At 28.0% G+C, this 18812-nt stretch overlaps 1 protein-coding gene across 2 annotated transcripts; it reads left to right on the forward strand.

Annotated features, from left to right (window-relative positions):
- Window positions 1-2286: 2286 nt before the first annotated feature.
- On the forward strand, window positions 2287-17702 carry LOC142333206 (lipopolysaccharide-induced tumor necrosis factor-alpha factor homolog). Of its 2 annotated transcripts, none has more exons than XM_075380191.1 (4): window positions 2287-2442; window positions 9120-9229; window positions 14046-14227; window positions 17448-17702. In XM_075380191.1, the coding sequence occupies exons 2-4, from the start codon at window positions 9122-9124 to the stop codon at window positions 17554-17556; spliced, it is 399 nt and encodes a 132-aa protein (XP_075236306.1). In that variant the 5' UTR covers window positions 2287-2442; window positions 9120-9121; the 3' UTR covers window positions 17557-17702. The 2 variants fall into 2 exon arrangements, with proteins under 2 accessions (XP_075236306.1, XP_075236300.1); XM_075380185.1 differs by lacking the exon at window positions 2287-2442 and adding an exon at window positions 6071-6219.
- Window positions 17703-18812: the final 1110 nt, after the last annotated feature.

The raw sequence follows: 18812 nt of genomic DNA on the forward strand, positions 1-18812 counted from the left end.
ACCTTGATATAAAATAGAAATACCGATCGAGCACAGCGTTTTGTAAACATTGTCCGAGAGTATTGAACAATTAATGTAATTGTATATATGTAATATGTTTTTATTTTATTTTAATTTGTGTAATTAACATTGTTTTTAAAATTTTATTTGCATTATTACGGATGAGGATGATATGTATAAATGTAAATGAAGTGTAGTCTTGTACAGTCTCAGGTCGACCATTCCCGAGATGTGCGGTTAATTGAAACCTAGCCACTAAAGAACACCGGTATTCACGATCTAGTATTCAAATCCATATAAAAATAACTAACTGTCTTTACTAGGATTTGAACCTTAGAACTCTCGACTTCGAAACTTAACTTTAATTGTTTTAAGTTGTATTTACATCAGCTTTAAATGCTTGGACCCGTTGAAAAAACGTTTTTAGATAAAAAAGACATAAAATTATCAATTTTGACCTGCGATTAGAATATTAAAAACAGCCTCGCGTTTTACCGTTGGGGGTCAGAAATCCGTTGAAATTTTTTGCTTGTCATAACAAAGCGTTGCCATATCTATTTTTCTTTATTTTCAACATTATAACGTTTTATACATCTGAATAAAAGTGTCCCTGAAATTACTTTTATTCGTATAATTCTACTTAGTCTATTTGAAATTCTACTATTGCTATTTCATTATATGAAATACCTATACAGAAAAAAGCTGGCAAAGTGGAATCTCTTACTCGGGTACGCGTCATACGTACGAACCCGGGACTTCCAGATAAAAGATTGAGACGCTACCGTTCGCGCCACGAGGCCGGCTAATTCCGGAGCTATAATTTAAGAAAATTGTACATATTTCTAGTTAACTCTATATATGAAGTATAGACTTTCAAAAAACTTTTGAAAAATATTTCAACCGAAGGGAGACACAGCAATAAAAAGCATATAATACAATTTTAAGAGCTTGGATTGATTTTTTGAAAAAACGTTTTTTGATTGTTTATAACTTACATGCATTATAGGTAACAAATTTGCTTTAATAAAGTTTTCTCTAAAGAAAAATCAAAATTCGTTTTTTCTCGCTATCCCTAACTCCTTAATGAATTTAGAAAAAAAGATGATCAATAGAAATATTTGAGCCAAAATTTGAAGAAAGTCGGTTAGGTCATATCTGAGATATAAAGCCAGAAGCAGTGGGACACACACTCCATACGTGCGCAAATACATACATAACTTTTTTTTTTGTTCTAAATGAACTTGTTGGACTCAAGATTTGCAAAAATTTGCTGTACTCCAATTTTGACATGATCACCATACTTTCCACTTTATTATAATTGTTATATATATATTGGCCGGGAAAGTAAAAGTGATTTATTTTATCACCTTTTTACGATAACAATAAAACTGTCATGTGATATAAAAGCCACTGAAATAAGAAACTTTATTTACATTTCATATTTCGTCATAAACGTTCGACCGTTTTTAAGAATAATTTAATGCTTAAATTTTACATTGTCAACAATTATTTGTTTCAATTATTTCTTACGGCTGTCAAATGCGTGCAAACTACCTGACCGGTCAGTTAGAGTTTTTTTTATAACCAATTCATATGATGAACAAAGTGATTGTGTTAATTGTAAGGATGAATATCTGCCGAATTTCGGTGCTGTCGTGCAATAATATATTCGACTTAATGAAAGCAACATAAAACTCTTTTAAAATCCTCATTTTTCTAAAAAGATTAATATATTTTATTTTATTCAAATAAAATGTAGATCCAAAAATTGGATCTTAGCAGTTCCAATATAGCCTCCCTAGTAGGTCTAGTGGTTAACTCGTTATCGTAAATCAGTAGATTTCGAAGTGGAGAGTTCTACGGTTCAGATTCTAGTAAAGGTAGTTACTTTTATACGGATTTGAATACTAGATCGTGAATACCGGTGTTCTTCGGTGGTTAGGTTTCAATTAACCACACATCTCGGGAATGGTCGACCTGAAACTGTACAAGACTACATTTACATTCATACATATCATCCCCATTCATCCTCTGAAGGAAGTTCCGGTGGTTTCGGAGGCTAAACAGGAAAAGAAAGAGTAGATTATAATAATTTATAAAAAATAATTTTTCTTTTTACTTCTTCTAGTTTACTACTCTTGAGAATGAATGTGCTTCATTTTTGAAGTGACTTCTATTTCTCGTGTTGTCACCTAAAGTTATTTGTTTAAGAATATTTATAGGCATTCATATTTTGTTATTTACGTGAGTCAACAATTGATGTATTCCGATAAAATAATTTGTTATAGAGCGAGTTTGAATACAAAATGAAGCCACTGATGTGCAGCGAAGTGGGTGGGTGGTAGGTTACGTAACCAGCAAGTAGTATTCAGTTTGTTGTGTAACGCAAAATAATTCCTACCAGTTAAGCTATTGTAGTTGTACTTGAACGTTTAGATCTAGGTGAGTGAGTTTATCTTCATCATTATATTTTATGCGCAGTTAATTTATTGTGTTACTTTCTAAATACTGGCTAATTTAATTAACTAATTGTTGTAATTGATAAAATAAACGGAGATATTGAATTTTTTCTATAACAGGCTATAATAATTTTACTATAACCGGTATTTTATTGGGAGAAACAGGCTTCCTAAAAAACAGATTATGTAAACTAATTATGAAAACTTTTTATTTTTTGTATAACCTATGTATATATATGATGTAACGAGTAAATTCAAAACAATCACAATATAAATCATAATCAGTATCAAGGGGAAAATTACATTAAAATTATTTAATCTAAAATGTATTTAATTGAAACCAGAGTACTTTTTGTGAACTTGAAATCAAGGCAATTCACTCGTACTTCTGTACTTTTCTGAAAATAACTTCCGAATAAACAAATCGATATTAATGAAATTTTTTAGGATTATTCCTTAAACATTAGAAACGTTTGAAATGTTTGAAAAGAATATTAGCTAAAGCTGGGCAAACTGTAGAACCGTGGCCAAAATCGTTTCTACTTATTTCTGTTAATATATATATGCACATAATGTTATGTAATATAACAATCGCAATGCAATATATTATATATTATCTTATTATTTTATATTTATAATAATTATTATTAATTCTACTATTATTGTAATTATATATTTAAATATTTTATTTTAGTTTATAAATATTATAACAAACTCCTTCCTAGCAGTAGAACGTAATTATTTATAAAAATAATTTTTTTATTACTATTATTTTTTCCTTTACGTTTAGTTTTTTCCAGAACTATCTTTTCTAATCAGAAATAAAACAGTAAATATCTGTTAATTAAAATAGTAATACCTTTACATATTTTTAATCTATTAATTATATTTTTAATTTCATTTCTACAGAACAAAAAGCAGAAATCTTTGCCAAACTTGTAACTACCGCATTTGGCAAAATTAATTATATTAATTTTTATTTTTATATTATTATGTCTATCTCCGTAGAAGCGTGATCGGCGACTCTGCCTTTCATCCGTAGGTCCCGGGTTTAAATCCTTGTCAGGCATGTCTTTTTTCATACGTTACAAAATTCATTATCATCTACCAGTTTATTAGACTTTATCACTGTTTTTGATCTATAAATAAATTAATTACATAAGCGATTTAGAAGATATTATATTTCCTACTTATTTTAAATTAAAAGTTGTTAATATAGAGATGAAAGAAAGTAAATATTCTGTCTTAAAAATACAAAAGATAAGTATTTAGCTTTTAGAAAGATAACTTTTATCTTTCTTATAAAGTCAATAATTTGACTTTTTATTTTGATTTATTTCATTTTGTTGTGAATTAAATGATTTATTACATTATCTTAGTCGTAATAAGCTTTTCAATTTATTTAATTACTGAAAAAAAAATAATCATAAATAAATATTATCTTTCATTTAACTGTGTTTAATACTTCTTAAATTTATGTTGTTGGTCTATAATATAATTTTATAACTCTACTATTTAAAAAAAAATAATTAGAATTAGATATTGTAAAGATTCCGCGATTTACATGTTTAGCACGTTGAACTTTATTATAGCTACTGTCAGCTGGTTGATTGTTAAATTTTAATCACTTATATTTTTAAAAAATGATAATTTCGAAATAATGTTGCACTGTAAGGTACTTTTCCCTTTTATTTGGAATTTTTCAATCGTTTTGTACTATTTGGTCGCTTTTATTATTATGTTTATAAGTCTTTTTGTCCCTTTTTTTATTCCTCTGACCCCTGGTTGTACCGAAGGGTCGGATATAGATTATTTACATAGCAGAAGTAAGCTCTCTCTTTCTTTTTCTGTTAATTGAATTTATATATATGATTTAATAACTTTCTATTAAAAGCAGAACCACCGGAAGGAACCACCTTAAGGGTGAAACAGACCACTTAATACTCTCTGGAACCACCGTAAGGAATTACTTGAGAGTATGATATGTATGAATGTAAATGAAGTGTAGTCTTGTACAGACTCAGGTCGACCATTCCTGAGATATATGGTTAATTGAAACCCAACCCCACCAAAGAACACCGGTATCCATGCTCTAGTATTCATATTCATATAAAATAACTACCTTTACTAGGATTTGAACCTTGGAAATCTTGACTTCAAAATCAGCTGATTTACGATGACGAGCTCACCACTATACCAAGCTGGTGGGTTAACAGAAGTAAGCTAGTCAAGACAAAGTTAATCCATATTTACGTTGAATTTGTCTGTTTAATCCCTTCTTAAAGTTGTGAGGTGGATTATAGTTGAATTTCATTTACTAATGAAAACCAGCTACTGGTTGGTTAGTAAATTGTTGTAGAAAGATTTAAAATTATTATTGTTTTAATCAAACAAAATTATTATTGTTTTAATACTGTTGTTAAAATTTAAGAAATTTTAAATGTTTAACAATTTGTGTTCAATCTGGAAGCGTGTGTATAATTTCTTCTTTTTAACTAGTTGTCTTATTTAAATTAGTTCTTCTTCTTGACTGTTACTTTCTTTCTCAATAACACATTGTCTAGTTGTCTTATTTAAATTAGTTCTTCTTCTTGACTGTTACTTTCTTTCTCAATAACACATTGTCGTTCAATTAATAATGTATTCTTAAAGAGTGAACTTTAGTCTATAATATAATATAAATTTTATTTGAACATTTAGAAAAAAAATGATTGTAAAATATACCTACACTTAAATACACTGATATAAACAATAAACTAATAAGACGAAAATAAAGATATAATAATATTGAATATTGTACCCTTACAGATGAATCCGGCACCTCTATGCTGTGAAAAAATCTGATATTTTTTTCTTTGTACCATTCATGCCATTTTTAGTACAAAATAATGCCATGATGAAATTTTGATTTTTGTATTTATCCAGTTTCTGCTTATTTGTGTGTAAATTAAATCTTTTCTACAAAAATTGTCAATTTCTTAGAATCCTAAATTAAAAGAATAGCTTTTATATAAATTTCTATATGTTGTTTTGGACAGCCAAAAAATTGTACTCCTAAAGAGGATCAATTTTTGGTTAATTCTGAAAATAATATCAATTATATTTACACAACTAAGTTCTTCTATGTAAAAATAAAAGGTCTATTATTTTTTTACCATTAATAGTATAACTGCACTAATCCAAAACCACTGAGAAAAATTAGAGTTACATTATTTACGTGCTAAAGGTTGAAGATTCACCACATGTCAAACTTATCTTAATAATTTTTAAATAATGGTGTACCAGGTGATTCAAAAAGGACTTCAAAACTTTAAAAGCATATAAAAAATATATTTAGATTACTTAACAGATTTGAAGTCTTACTTTAGCGCAAGAGACTCGCATAGTTCATTAGTACCAAATTCGGCCACCAGGGCTATAATCAGTGTTGTTTAAAATGCATAAAAAAACATTTCATTTACATTATACATTTACTGGTGCAGAACATGCTCGATGTGTGTTTTGGTTTTACGATCTCAGTCATCAATTGCAATTTAACGTAATTTTTGTTGGGTGTGGTAGAGAACCTCCTAATAGGCACACAATTTACTCTTGGCACCAAACCTTCGTTGAGATAAGTTGTTCTTTTAAACATACAAAATCACCAGGATGCTCACCCATTCCTTAAGCTGCTTTGGAACAACTCGGAGAAAGCTTTGCACGTAGTCCGAAGAGATCAACTTGACGTGCGTGAGAATGGCATGCTACAAACGATTGTTTGGTAAGTATTATGTAAACGAATACATTTGTAGCCGTAAAAACTAACTACGGTTCAGCACATTAAAGTTGCTCAGCTGCAGTTTTAGTATGTAAATTATGGATAGTAATGCAGACGATACATTTTTAGACAATATAATTTTTAGTGATTAGTCAACATTTCATATCGGTGGCAAAGTGAACAACCATAACTGCCAAATATGGGGTACCAAAAACCCTCATGAAACTTTGCAGTACATTCGTGATAGCCCTAAGGTGAATGTTTTTTTGTATTCTAAGCAGACTGTAAGGCCCGTTCTTCTTTCAGGAGGCAATCGTAAATGGTATAGTTTATCTGCTTCAAAATTTTCTAATTCCTCACATGGTGATGACTAAGATGGATGCCATTACTATCAGTAATTTTGGGCACCACTTTACTACCACCTATAAGACTGAGATTTTCTTGATACTCAATTCCCAGGTCGGTGGATTGGTCATGGATTTCATTTAAGATCATGTTTATGTACCACCTTTGCTTGCTGATCTTGTTGAGTTAAGACTTCAAATTAACACCACACCTGCAGAGGTAACACTCGACATTCAGGAATGAAATCTATCTCAGATGGGATGTATTTTGCATTACAAATGGAAACCATATCAAACCAAAATAAATGTTGGGTGACAAACTTAATGTTGATGTGTTTTTGTGTTAATTGAGACTCAATCACATCTGCAAGTTAACTCAATAAATTTTTATACACTTTTAAAGATGTGAAGTCTTGAATCACCTGGTATTGTAATCAGAAACACCAATAATTTTTTATATAAAGCGGTATTTAACTAATTTGATTTCTAAAGTTTTTCTATGAACCAAATGACTAAATTTGAGACAAGACAAAAATGATTTTTCTTCTATAACAGTATTTTCTATAATAGAATTTTGTAACATCAGAGTAATTCATTCCTTTCTTTTAATTATCCCTCTCTATGTAGAATGTATTCCATTTCTTCTATTTAAGAAAAATTGTTTTCAGTTTCTATGTAGTACAATTTTCCATATAGCCTGATGAACTTTCTGAATCATTAATATGATTCATTAGATGAGGACTCATGGCATCTTCAGACAGTTTCTGAATTGTTCTTTCGAATAAGAAATTTTCACCAAACTTATTATTTTATCAGATCAATTTTTCCTGAACGTGGCTGTGAAAATAAATTTTGTCTACATAAAAAATGTTTTCCCTTAAGGTTTTGAATTTAAGGATAGTACTAGAACTGAACAGTTTGTTTTCTATTTTAATCCTATCTATTTAAAAAATTTTCTAAGCTGTCTTTTCCTTCTGAAAATAATTTGTCTTCTTTAAATTTCAAAACCAGCTTCTGGATTGTAAAAAAAAGTCTTCAATGATGTAAATATTGAGAACTAATCATACAACAGGTGACTTGTTTATCTATTTTTTCCCTCAATTCATTCATGAGTGACTTGGTCTGTTCTATCACAATAGAATTTCCTTTCAATACCTTATGGGTTCATTTTCTTTTTGTATTCAACCTCTGACCAATCTTTGTCAGATTTGTTTCAAAACCAGTTTATTATCTTTTTCATTATTTAAGTAATCTGCAAAAAACAATTCATTTTTATTCCTGTTCTACTCTTTGTTTTATCTGGCTAAACTCAGTCTTCTACAAATATTTTGATTTTATTTCAGCTGGTATATTTAAGGGTGCGCTTGATGGTATCAGTTCATTAAAGTGGCAGAATTTGGTAACTGCACTTTCAGTAGATTTTATACAATCTGTGTGGCATAAATTTACACAACTTAAATAAAAAGTTAGCATTTGTGATATTTAAATGTACTTTCAACATGGGCTTTAAGTTTAACTTCAGTTTTTTGAATCTTGAATCAAAATTAATAATTGAGCAAAGACTGTTGTACTTGATCTCACAAAATATCTCGATTACACGTTGTTATGTGAATTGCCAATAATAATTTTGTAAGCTAGTTCCTATGTAACAAGTTTAATTTTGACTCTACTGTCTATCAGCTTGATCAGTATTATATTTTACCTCATATTAGAGGTAATACAAACTTCTATTTTATTTAGCTGCAGCATTTTCCCAGGAATTTGTAATGAATAGAAAAATAAAGCACCCATTACCCAAGATTAATACAAACATTATTTTTTCAAAATCAATAAGGGCATTTATTTCTTTGTATTTATTATTTTTAGAATAAAAATAATAATAGATCACAAATTTTTTTATTGGCAGCTGTTTCAGAATAGATTATATTTATTGACACCGGTTCAAAAATTCTTGAGATATTTCCATTTTTTGATTGGTACACTTCTAATTGTTTATTTTCAATAGTACTGCTTCCTATTGGTAAATATATTTAAATATGAATATTAAAAAAAAAAAATTGAATTTTAATTACAATTCCTTTTCTTTCCTTTGATGATATATTATTTCTTGCCTCCTTTGTGTTATAACAGTATGCCATATAGCAAACAAGCTGTTCCTGTACAGTCAGAATATATTTGGTACAAAGAGTTCACTATTCCTTATATAGTAAAATGTGATATTATTATTGTGTAACATAAGAATTGGGTTAAGAGTTAAAACTACATACTTAGGTGAGAAATTTTGCTATCCACAGTTATAAAAAACAAAATAAAATGAGCTAACCTAGTGTTTTGTTTAAAGTGTTAATATTTTAATTAAGTATTTTAATAAATACTTTTTTAGTATTTTTTTGTGTGGATTTCAGTAATTGCTAACAGTAATTTTCAATTTTGTACAGAAATAAGATGTCTAAAATCTTTTCTAACTATAAAATTAAAAAATATATATTAAAGTTTATGATAGTGTAAAAATGTCAGTGCATGTTTTTAAGAGTAATTAAAAGAAAATACTTTTTTCAGATATGTCATCAGAAACAGCTGCCCTAATTTCTTCTGAGAAAACACCATTAATTTCAGCTCCCGAGGCTATAGAAGGAAGTGCATTACCAAAAAATCATGGTTCTGTTGAAGTATGTGTTAAAAAATTAAATTTACTTAATATTGTTGCAATAAGTCAACCATTCAAAATATTTTTTTTCCTACTTTTATATATGATTTGATAATTATGAAGTTTTAAAATGTTTTATAACATCTTCAGTGAAATTATTATCTCTTCTGCTGCATATTAAAAATTCTAAAGCTAAACTTTACTAGAGGATTTTCAATATACACAACTTAAATTATGTAGTATGGATCTTGCCATTTTTTTACTATCATGCCCTTACCAATGTAAATTTACAAGAGGATGCTCTAGTATCCTTTACTCTTCTGCTACTAAGCAGAAGAGCAAATTTGCGGTCCATTCACTAGCTTTAGTGTCAATTGAATTTAATTATAATAACAGTAATATAACAGAAAATAATTTCTGTTTTTCAAAAGTAATAAAAGCAGAACTGAATGTCTAATGCTTATGCAACTGTATTTCATAGTTTCATTTGTTTTCTATGTTGCAGTCATCATTATAGAAAATGTGTTTTTCATGTTTTCTTAATGCAACTGCGATGATTATAGAAAACTCATTTGACCTTGTGATTAGTACATGCTAACAAATCTAGTCATTCATAATATAATACATAAATTCTTGTGTGGTATGCAACAACTAGTAAAGGACAATAAAATATACACAAATTACTTAGAATATGTTGACATTTACTACATTATGTGACTGCAATAAAAGAAAAAATAACCTTGGAACTAAATTAATAAAAAAAAAATTGTTTTAGTATAAGTGTAAATTGTTGATTTTTAATTGAATTAAAATTTTTCACCATGATTTGTATTTATACTTTAATAAGGATAAATGTATTTGTAAAATCTTTAATGACGTTTACTTTAAACATTTATAAAATTGAAAGAATTAATTTAGAAAATGTTTAGGTTAATTTGGTTTTTTTATTATTAAATAACATTACAGCTACAAATATTTTATTTTATGGTAATCAACCATTGTGAGTTCTCTAAAGATGAGAAATAATTCAGATGCAGCTAGTATAATCATCACAGATAGCAGGTTATGGAATACTGCAGATACTAATGTAAACATCCTTACTGTTTGGTTATTTACTTGAATATTTCATTTTTTCTTTTTGGTTTTTAATCTAATGTAATGTAAAGTTGACTTAATGACAGTTAATTAAGCAAGGATGAGGCGCAATTTCATTTTTTTGTTTATAAGTTGAAATATTTTAGACTATAATATACAAATACAAATACATTGGTGAGTTTTGTTTATTCCTTTTACTAAGTACAAAAATTTGTAGTATGGCAACTCTGTATTTTATTTTTATTTGAAATTATGAAGCATATTATGTTTTGCATGTAAAAGTTGAATGGATCTTAAGAAGACTGCACCTTAAGAAGAAGAAGACGACGACATCGACAATAAAAATAATAATGATAATGATAATAAAAATAAAAATATGAAAATAATAACAAACAATGATTACATAGAAAATAGAATTTAAAGTAATCATCTGGATTTATTCACAGGTAGATAAATAAATAATGAAAACCAGAATTCAATCCCATTGACAAAAGACATTAACATGACCGCTAATCTTAACACTTTTAACAACACTAGTCTTGTTTTAATAACAGTAGTACAATAGATAAGACAAGTATAAAGTTCTTTTACTGCAAATACCTTTGCTGTTCACAAATAAAGGTACCCTAACAATTTATTAATGAAATCTATTACATTATCTTTTTCACTTATAGTACAACTCACTGAATCATTTCTTGTTTTCATGTACTGTCCACACTGGAATTACTTGTGACCTCACCTTAATTACGTCAAATTCATATAATAACTCCTCTAACGTAGCACTTTCGCAGAACTTACATCATAATGTCTTGCTTAGTATGATTTCAACTGGTCTTTCCTGGAGGATTTATACTTCTATCTTCTTTAACTGCAGAACTGTACCCAACTTGAAGTGTGAGATTGATCATCCACCCTCACACATTCCCATGAAATTCCTATCCTGGTCTGGTAACTCTGTTCATGGAACAACATCTGTTTAGGTGTGTCATGGGCAGTATTACAAAAGAGGATTGTTAAATGGGCCTGTTACCTTTACTAAAAGGGTTTCTTTTAGCCTCTTTCTGGATTCCTCTCATTATTATATTTCCTATTACTTTCTTCTTAATTGGTAGGAATCCGTTACTCAGGTCTGTTATACCAGTCTTATTACAATATTCTCTCAAATTACTACTCTTAACATAATACTAATAAATATATTATCAGTAGTTATTACTACTCTAACAAAATTGTCTTAAAAATTTATTTGCTTTTTTTGGTTGGAAAAACTTTTAATAATTTCATTTCTTTTTCTTACATTATTTAACTCTATAATATATTGCATTTTAACCCATTTAGGACTGAGTGGGCGATTTATCGTCTGCACATGCAATGTGAGAAATACCAATTGGGCCATCTATTGCCTGCTTTGTTTATTTTTGTTTTTCTAGTTATTTAAGCTGATTTTTGTACGAAATGTGGTTATTAGAAGATTCTGTATAATGTTAATTCACAGAATCAGTATGGTAAGGAATGCAGTTGAAAGTGAAGTTATGCAAAATATTTTACATCAGGGTAGGCCTACTCCTGTTAACAGGTAAGTTCTTAGCGACTCAGATTCTGATTGTTCTTATAATAATAATAATAATGATGATGAAAGTGAGTGGAAAGGTATTTCAGAAATAGCCCACCAATATTTGAACATAATTTTGGCTTTCATAAAAAACTGCCTGAAACACATTCCTTCACAGCTATAAATTCAATAGATTTTTTCAAATTATTTTTCACTGAAACGCTGCTAAACATATTTGTTATAGAAACGAACAGGTATGCTAACCAATCCCTTACTAACATGAATAGAGCTAGCAGAATTTCACCTCTCAGCCATCCACAGTCCAACTAGTTATAACATCTGAAATATTGGCTTTTGTTATTGTTATCTTTAATATGAGCCTAAACAGAAAACTGACAATAAAATCAAATTTAATGTAAAAATGATTCCCAATTTATTCCATGGTTTGGCAAAATGTTTACTCGAGCTAGATTTTAAATATTCTTGCCTTCTTTCATATGGTTGACAATTCCAAGTTGCCTAAATTGAAAGAACACAGTTATAATCCATCTCAGAAATTTCAACCTCTGGTAGATTACTGCAATAATATATTTTAACATTTCTATACAAACAACCAACAAATTTTGATTAATGAAAACTTAATAGGGATCAAGAACCAAACAATTTTGATGCAGTACCTACCAAATAAACACCATCATCATTGGGGGATCAAGTTTTGGGTTTTTCAGAATTTTGTTTGAAAATAATTTACTATAAAGATGTAAAGTCAAATGAAGACACAAATGACATAATAAATTTTGGTCTAGGATATACCGTTATAAAAAAAAATTATCTTGTCTTGTAATTACTTGAAAAAGATTTATCATATCTTTATTGATAATCTTTTTTTATATTATTCCTCTGATAAAATGGGTTTATTCAGAACAAGCGTTTGTAACAGGGACTGTCAGGCGAAATAAAAAGGGTCTTCCAGAAGATTTAAAAAAAAATTAAAAGTAGGAGAAAAAGTTTATAAAAAAAATGTATATAACACTTTTAGCTTATGGTGAGGAAAAAATGCAGACCTGTGTTATTAATTTCTACCAAAAATAAAATAAAATCATACTTGTTTCTAATAAATGGCGTGGTAGACTTGTAATGAAGGAGAGAAACTTTCTACCATCACAGATTTTAACACCTGCTAGAGTGAGATTAATGCATTTGATATGATGCTCTATTCATATCTAGATAATCAATGTACAGTTAAATATTGTTAGAAAGTTACTTCAATTTTTTCTCAAGAGTGCTGTTAAATGCATATATTTTATACCAATTAACACGTAGACAAAATGCAACTAAGCCTCTTGATAGAAACCAGTTTATTGTTTCTATCATTCAAGAGTTTGGTAATGTTTAACAAAATTAGTCTGCCAACTTTTGTTATTAATTTTTTTTTTTAACTTAAATCGCACATTAAAATACAAAAACATTGACACCAAGATCATGTCAATAACTTATTTTGAAGTAATTTTATAGTGTTTTTACAAAAATATTGCAAATACACTATTTAACCTTGATCTTTTTCAGCAAGTAACTACATTTCTCAACTCCAAAATTAAGGTGGTCCCTAAATTGGGAAAAAATTGTCTGGCCCTGAAAGGGTTAAAATATGTTTTAGGTGTACCAGACAAGAGCACATTTGTTAATAGATCAATTCTCTCCATATTTTTATCAATTTTTTCTTGAATACTGTGTTTCACAAGTAATTAGGGCAATATACACGACAAGTAGTTAGTGTTATGTGGTATATGCTGGTATGTGTTTTCTGGATTAGTTCATCTAGAATTCAACTCCCAGCAAGAGTCTGCCATTTTATCATTTGCTGTCACATCTTCCAAAATAAGGCATTTGTATAGCATAAGGTTGTAATACTAAAATAAAGATAATAAAAATACTAGTCTGAAAGCAGGCTGAGCATTTGTACATTCCAGTTTTCATCTGTTCATGTTATAATTTATTCATTTTAATTTTTTGTTTAAGATTACTCAATTGAAATTAGAAACTCTTTATGAAAGTTTCTACATTATCTCAATGGGGACCTCTTTGAGAGTTTCTTAAATTGTGATTAGTTACATTGTAATTATGTGTCAATATGCCTAGGGAACAATCTATCTGTTTATGCTAAGATTATGAATAATATAATTCTTTGTTGAAGCAACCTGAACCAGTAATCACCAGTCCACTTTTCAATCCAGCACATGGAAATTCATCACCTTCTGACCTTGGTTCACATCCACAACTTATTACATGTCCTCACTGTGGAAGGCATATTAAAACAACAGTAAAATACAGAGCAAACATTGACAACACTTGGATTTCGCTGCTTTTTCTTTTATTGTAAGTATATTCAACTTCTGAAATTTATTAATTTATTCTGCAATTTATTATAAAAATCTTATATCTATGCAAATTTACCATAAAGAAAAATTAATTGCTATGTCAATGTAAAAAACATAGTTAATTTTGGTTAGATGTAAGCTGAAGAAGAAAACTGACAAAACAGAATTATGACATTTTTGATAAAAAGTTTTGATTATGGAGCTAACAGTGTATGACAATACTATTCCAAAGTTAAATTTAATTAGATATTCCTGAAGTTTTACATATTAGTTTGTTATTTTTAACATAGTATTCAGCAACAACAAACTGCATTGTGTTTAAAAGAAAGTTTTATAATATAGATTGCGTAAAATAAATTTAGAACATTTTTTTTGATGTTGGTATTGTTAAAATGTACAGTGATTTTTGTGAAAGAAATTAATTTAAATCTTTGTGTCTACTTTCCTGTTAATCTACTTTTAAAGAAAATAAAATTGTAACTGGATAATTTAACGTAGAATTTTTAAAACTACACACAAATACATCAATTTCATAATGCAAGCAAAAAAACTAAAATATACTAAATAATATATAGTACTTTTTTTAAGCAAAGTAAATAATTTTGTTCTTAATTGGCTAAAATACAAGCATGGGGTACTTATCATTACAGATTGCCTTCACAACATAAAAAAGTTTCTTGTGTATTGTACTAATAAAAAAGTTATAACCTCTCAAAAATCATGAAAAACCTGTTAAACTGATACCATTTTGATCCACTAAATGAGTGCTCCAAGGGGGTTTCTTGTCTTCTTTGCACTTTAAAGGTTTTATATTTAGCCCTTATGTTATTGAAGTTATGTGTAGCCTACATATTTTTTTCAAGAATTCATTTTTATTTTTATACTGGTTTATTTTTGTAAACACTATCGAAGAAAAATAAATTGTAGCAAAATTTAATTCTTCAAGAAATAGTCTGTTTTTGTAGCCATGAAAGTTTATTATTTAGTGTGGTTAACCAACAGCATGCTCTTGCTCTTCAAATTAATATAGTTCTTTGTTCTGCTGAGAAAAAATACTTTTGAAACAGTTAACACAAAGAGACTTTACAGGAACTAAATTCAAATTTGGAAAAAATGTGTTCTTTAAGAGCTTGCTGTAATGTTATTTGTCTTAAGATTTTCTTAACTGGTTTTTATGAGTTCTCAAAGGGTCACAACAGAATTGTCCATACAGGTGACTGAATTTTGACAAAAACATTTTTTCATGGTATTTACAAACACTAGTGATATCTGAATTACATGTAAAAAAAATAAGTTGTTGGTTTTCATCCCTAAATTCATAAATTTTAATGAATTCTTTTGGCACCGTGCCATACACTGTTTTATGACATTTCTTTTGACACTGTACCATACACTGTTTTATGACATTCTTCATTCACATGAATTCCTATTGAACATTATTCTTCCATTGCTTTATGTGAAATTACTTGAAAATAATGTAAAAATTTTAACTGATTTTAAAATTTGCAAATATAATATTATTAAGTAAAACTTATTTATTTGACACTTCTAAACACAGAATGAAATTTGAGACACTATGTAAAGATGTGAACAGGTCACTAAATGTCAGACTGACCAGTCTGTAAGAGCAAAGCTAAATGATGCAACAAGCATAAATGAGCATGTTGTAAAATGAATCTTCCTGATGACTGGAAATGAGTTCAAGCACCTGTGTAACATGAACACTGCAGTTGATGATTCAAACAAGTCTATTTGAAATATAGTAATAAGTATAAAAATATTAAAGTGCCAAGAAGTCAAGAAACCTCCTTGGAGTACATATTTAGTGAGCCAAAATGGTATCGTTTTTAACATGTTTTTTATGGTTTTTGAGAGGTTATTACTTTTTATTTGTACAATATACAAGAAACCTTTTTATTTGCCATAAACATCTACGAAAACACTTAGTTGTGCAAATTTGAGATTATTAGAGTTACTCAAAGCTAAAATTTGAATTTTAAAAAAAAATAGGTTTTTAAAAATTCATTAACATTTAGGGGTAAATATATTATTTTTATGATGCACAAGATCAAGGAAATTTCTTAATGAATAATTAAAAACAATTTAATTCAGGTTGTAAATTTATTAACTTATTTATTTTAGAGAAAAAATGCATGATAATCTTGAAAATTCTTTACAGTATGTGATACTTTTCAGAATGAAATGTTAAAAGTGATAATTTTTCAAAATTACTTATAAGAAAATACACTATGTCATCTAATCCAATACATAATTCTATAGTTAGTGTTGTAAACATTACACCTATGATATTACCTTAAAATATTTTATCTCTGTGATCCTATCAATCAATTTTCATAATATTTTCCCAGGGAAATGTAATGTATTATCTGTATGTCCGTGTACAAAAATATCTGTTCAAATAATTTTCATTAATGTTCTCTTAATTGTAATTATTTTATAGTTACATTTAGAATCTTTATGTATTTACTTTAATATTGTTTCATGTGTTTATATTTTAAATAATCAATATAAACTTTATTAATTAATACAGTTCACATCTGTTTTTCAATTAATTATTAACTCTGCATTTTGTGATGCTGCTCTGATTAAAGTTTTACCACAACTTCTCTTTATCTAACAGATAAAGATTCAGGATGGAAGATCTCTTTTTTAATCCACGCAACAGCAAATTTACCCATTTCTGATATGTTCTATATAATGTATGTATTAACATTTACTGATCAGAACAAAAGATTTATATATAATCATTGTGAAATTTTTTGTTTTTAAATAAGCATGATAATCTTTATTTTTAATTTTAATTCATAATCTTGATCCATTTCATACCACGTCTGAGCTAGTGCCACTTAAAATACAAGCGCCTTTTTAATTTTACACAGATTAATTCAAAGAATTGAATAAGAAAACCTATTTTACTGAGGTTTGCTATTGCTGTTCATGTTTAATCATAAAATTTTACATGTTTATGGTGTCAATAAAACCAACGTAAGTAGACAGTATATTTTTTAAAGTTATCAGTTTTAACATTTATGAAAGATATTTTTAATTGAGGTTCAACCTTCAACTCTTCTTCTCATCTACAATACTTCCAGTAAATCTAAAATACAGTATTTCTCATTATTTATTTAAATATTTTACTAAATATATAAATTTATAAAACATATTGTGTGCTTATATTTGAATATTTTTTGTTGTAGCTGTTGGCCATGTATGTGTTTGCCATTCTTCTGTCAATCATTAAAGGTTGCTAATCACTACTGTTCAAACTGCAATAAATTTTTAGGGAGGTATAAATTATCTCAATAATTTTTATGTCTGGTATATTTGTATGTCAGCGTTTATTAATTTAATAGAGGTTTATGAATAAATTTATTTTATTTTAACTATAATGTAATTGTTTGTAAATGATGTAATTTGTTGATTATAATTAATAAATGTTTTTTTTTGAAAAATATTTCTAATATAATTTTACTAGTAGCTAGTCAATAAATTAAATTGTGGGTCCATGCTTTGGTTGATCCAAAAACCAACACTTGTGTCTGCTGACAGGTTATTACAGATATTAATAAATTTTTATACTGGAGCATACTTTTTTCTTATATTGCATTGACTAAACATTTTCAGCTTTAACTTAAAAATATTAGGAACAGAAAATTAAAGCTCCATGAAGTATTCTTATAATTTTATTAAATCTTATATTTTTTTTTGGGATACACAGAATGATTTGAGGTTTTAACATTTTATTTTAGGTGTAGGTTGACTGCACTCAATAGTTTTAGGTGACCTGACATTAAGTCGGTTAGAGAAAAAAGCAGGGCAATTATTATTTCTAATATAATTTTTAGGCTAATAGCTATTCAATAAGTGATGACTATGATACCAGGCACCAGTTAGTATTACTTTGTTTTATTCACAATTCACCCAATTAAGATACACTTTTTCATTACCAGTACTAAAGCCTTTAACAGTTGAAACTGCTGTTGATTGCAAAATGCCATGCTATAAGTTTAAATCACTTTAGTAAATCTTTTCATATTAACAGATCTTGAATAGACAAAATGGGACACAGTAGTAATAGCCAATAAAATAATGCTTTAGAATAGCTTTTTTAGAATAGCTATATGCCGTATAGAATAGCTTTTCCTTGTTCAGGTAAATCAGATTCAAGGTCTCAGGAATGTATTTACCTTAAAATTAATAACCTAAACTTATATTATTACTTAAATATGTTCGTTACGAAAAAAAATAATCTATGATATATCATAAATGGTCCTTATTTTCATTTTTGCATATATTTTTATAAAGAAAATAAAATGGATGAACAACCATTAGGTAAAAAAAATGACAGAACCTCGCCCGAAATTTATTTCATGACCAGATGATGAACTGATTGAACTGCCAAGTGTTGCCTAAATAACTAATATACAAATATGATTAAATTATTCATTGTGTTTTTATTCCGAACAAAATAAAAAAGTAGTGTAGAGGAGGTGTAGAAAATGTTTTTCTTTTGTTACTAGAGATCAAGAATTTGAGACCAGACTTGTTATATTTTAATACTA

This window comes from Lycorma delicatula, chromosome 1, assembly GCF_047948215.1.
Source record: "Lycorma delicatula isolate Av1 chromosome 1, ASM4794821v1, whole genome shotgun sequence".
NCBI lineage: Eukaryota > Metazoa > Arthropoda > Insecta > Hemiptera > Fulgoridae > Lycorma > Lycorma delicatula.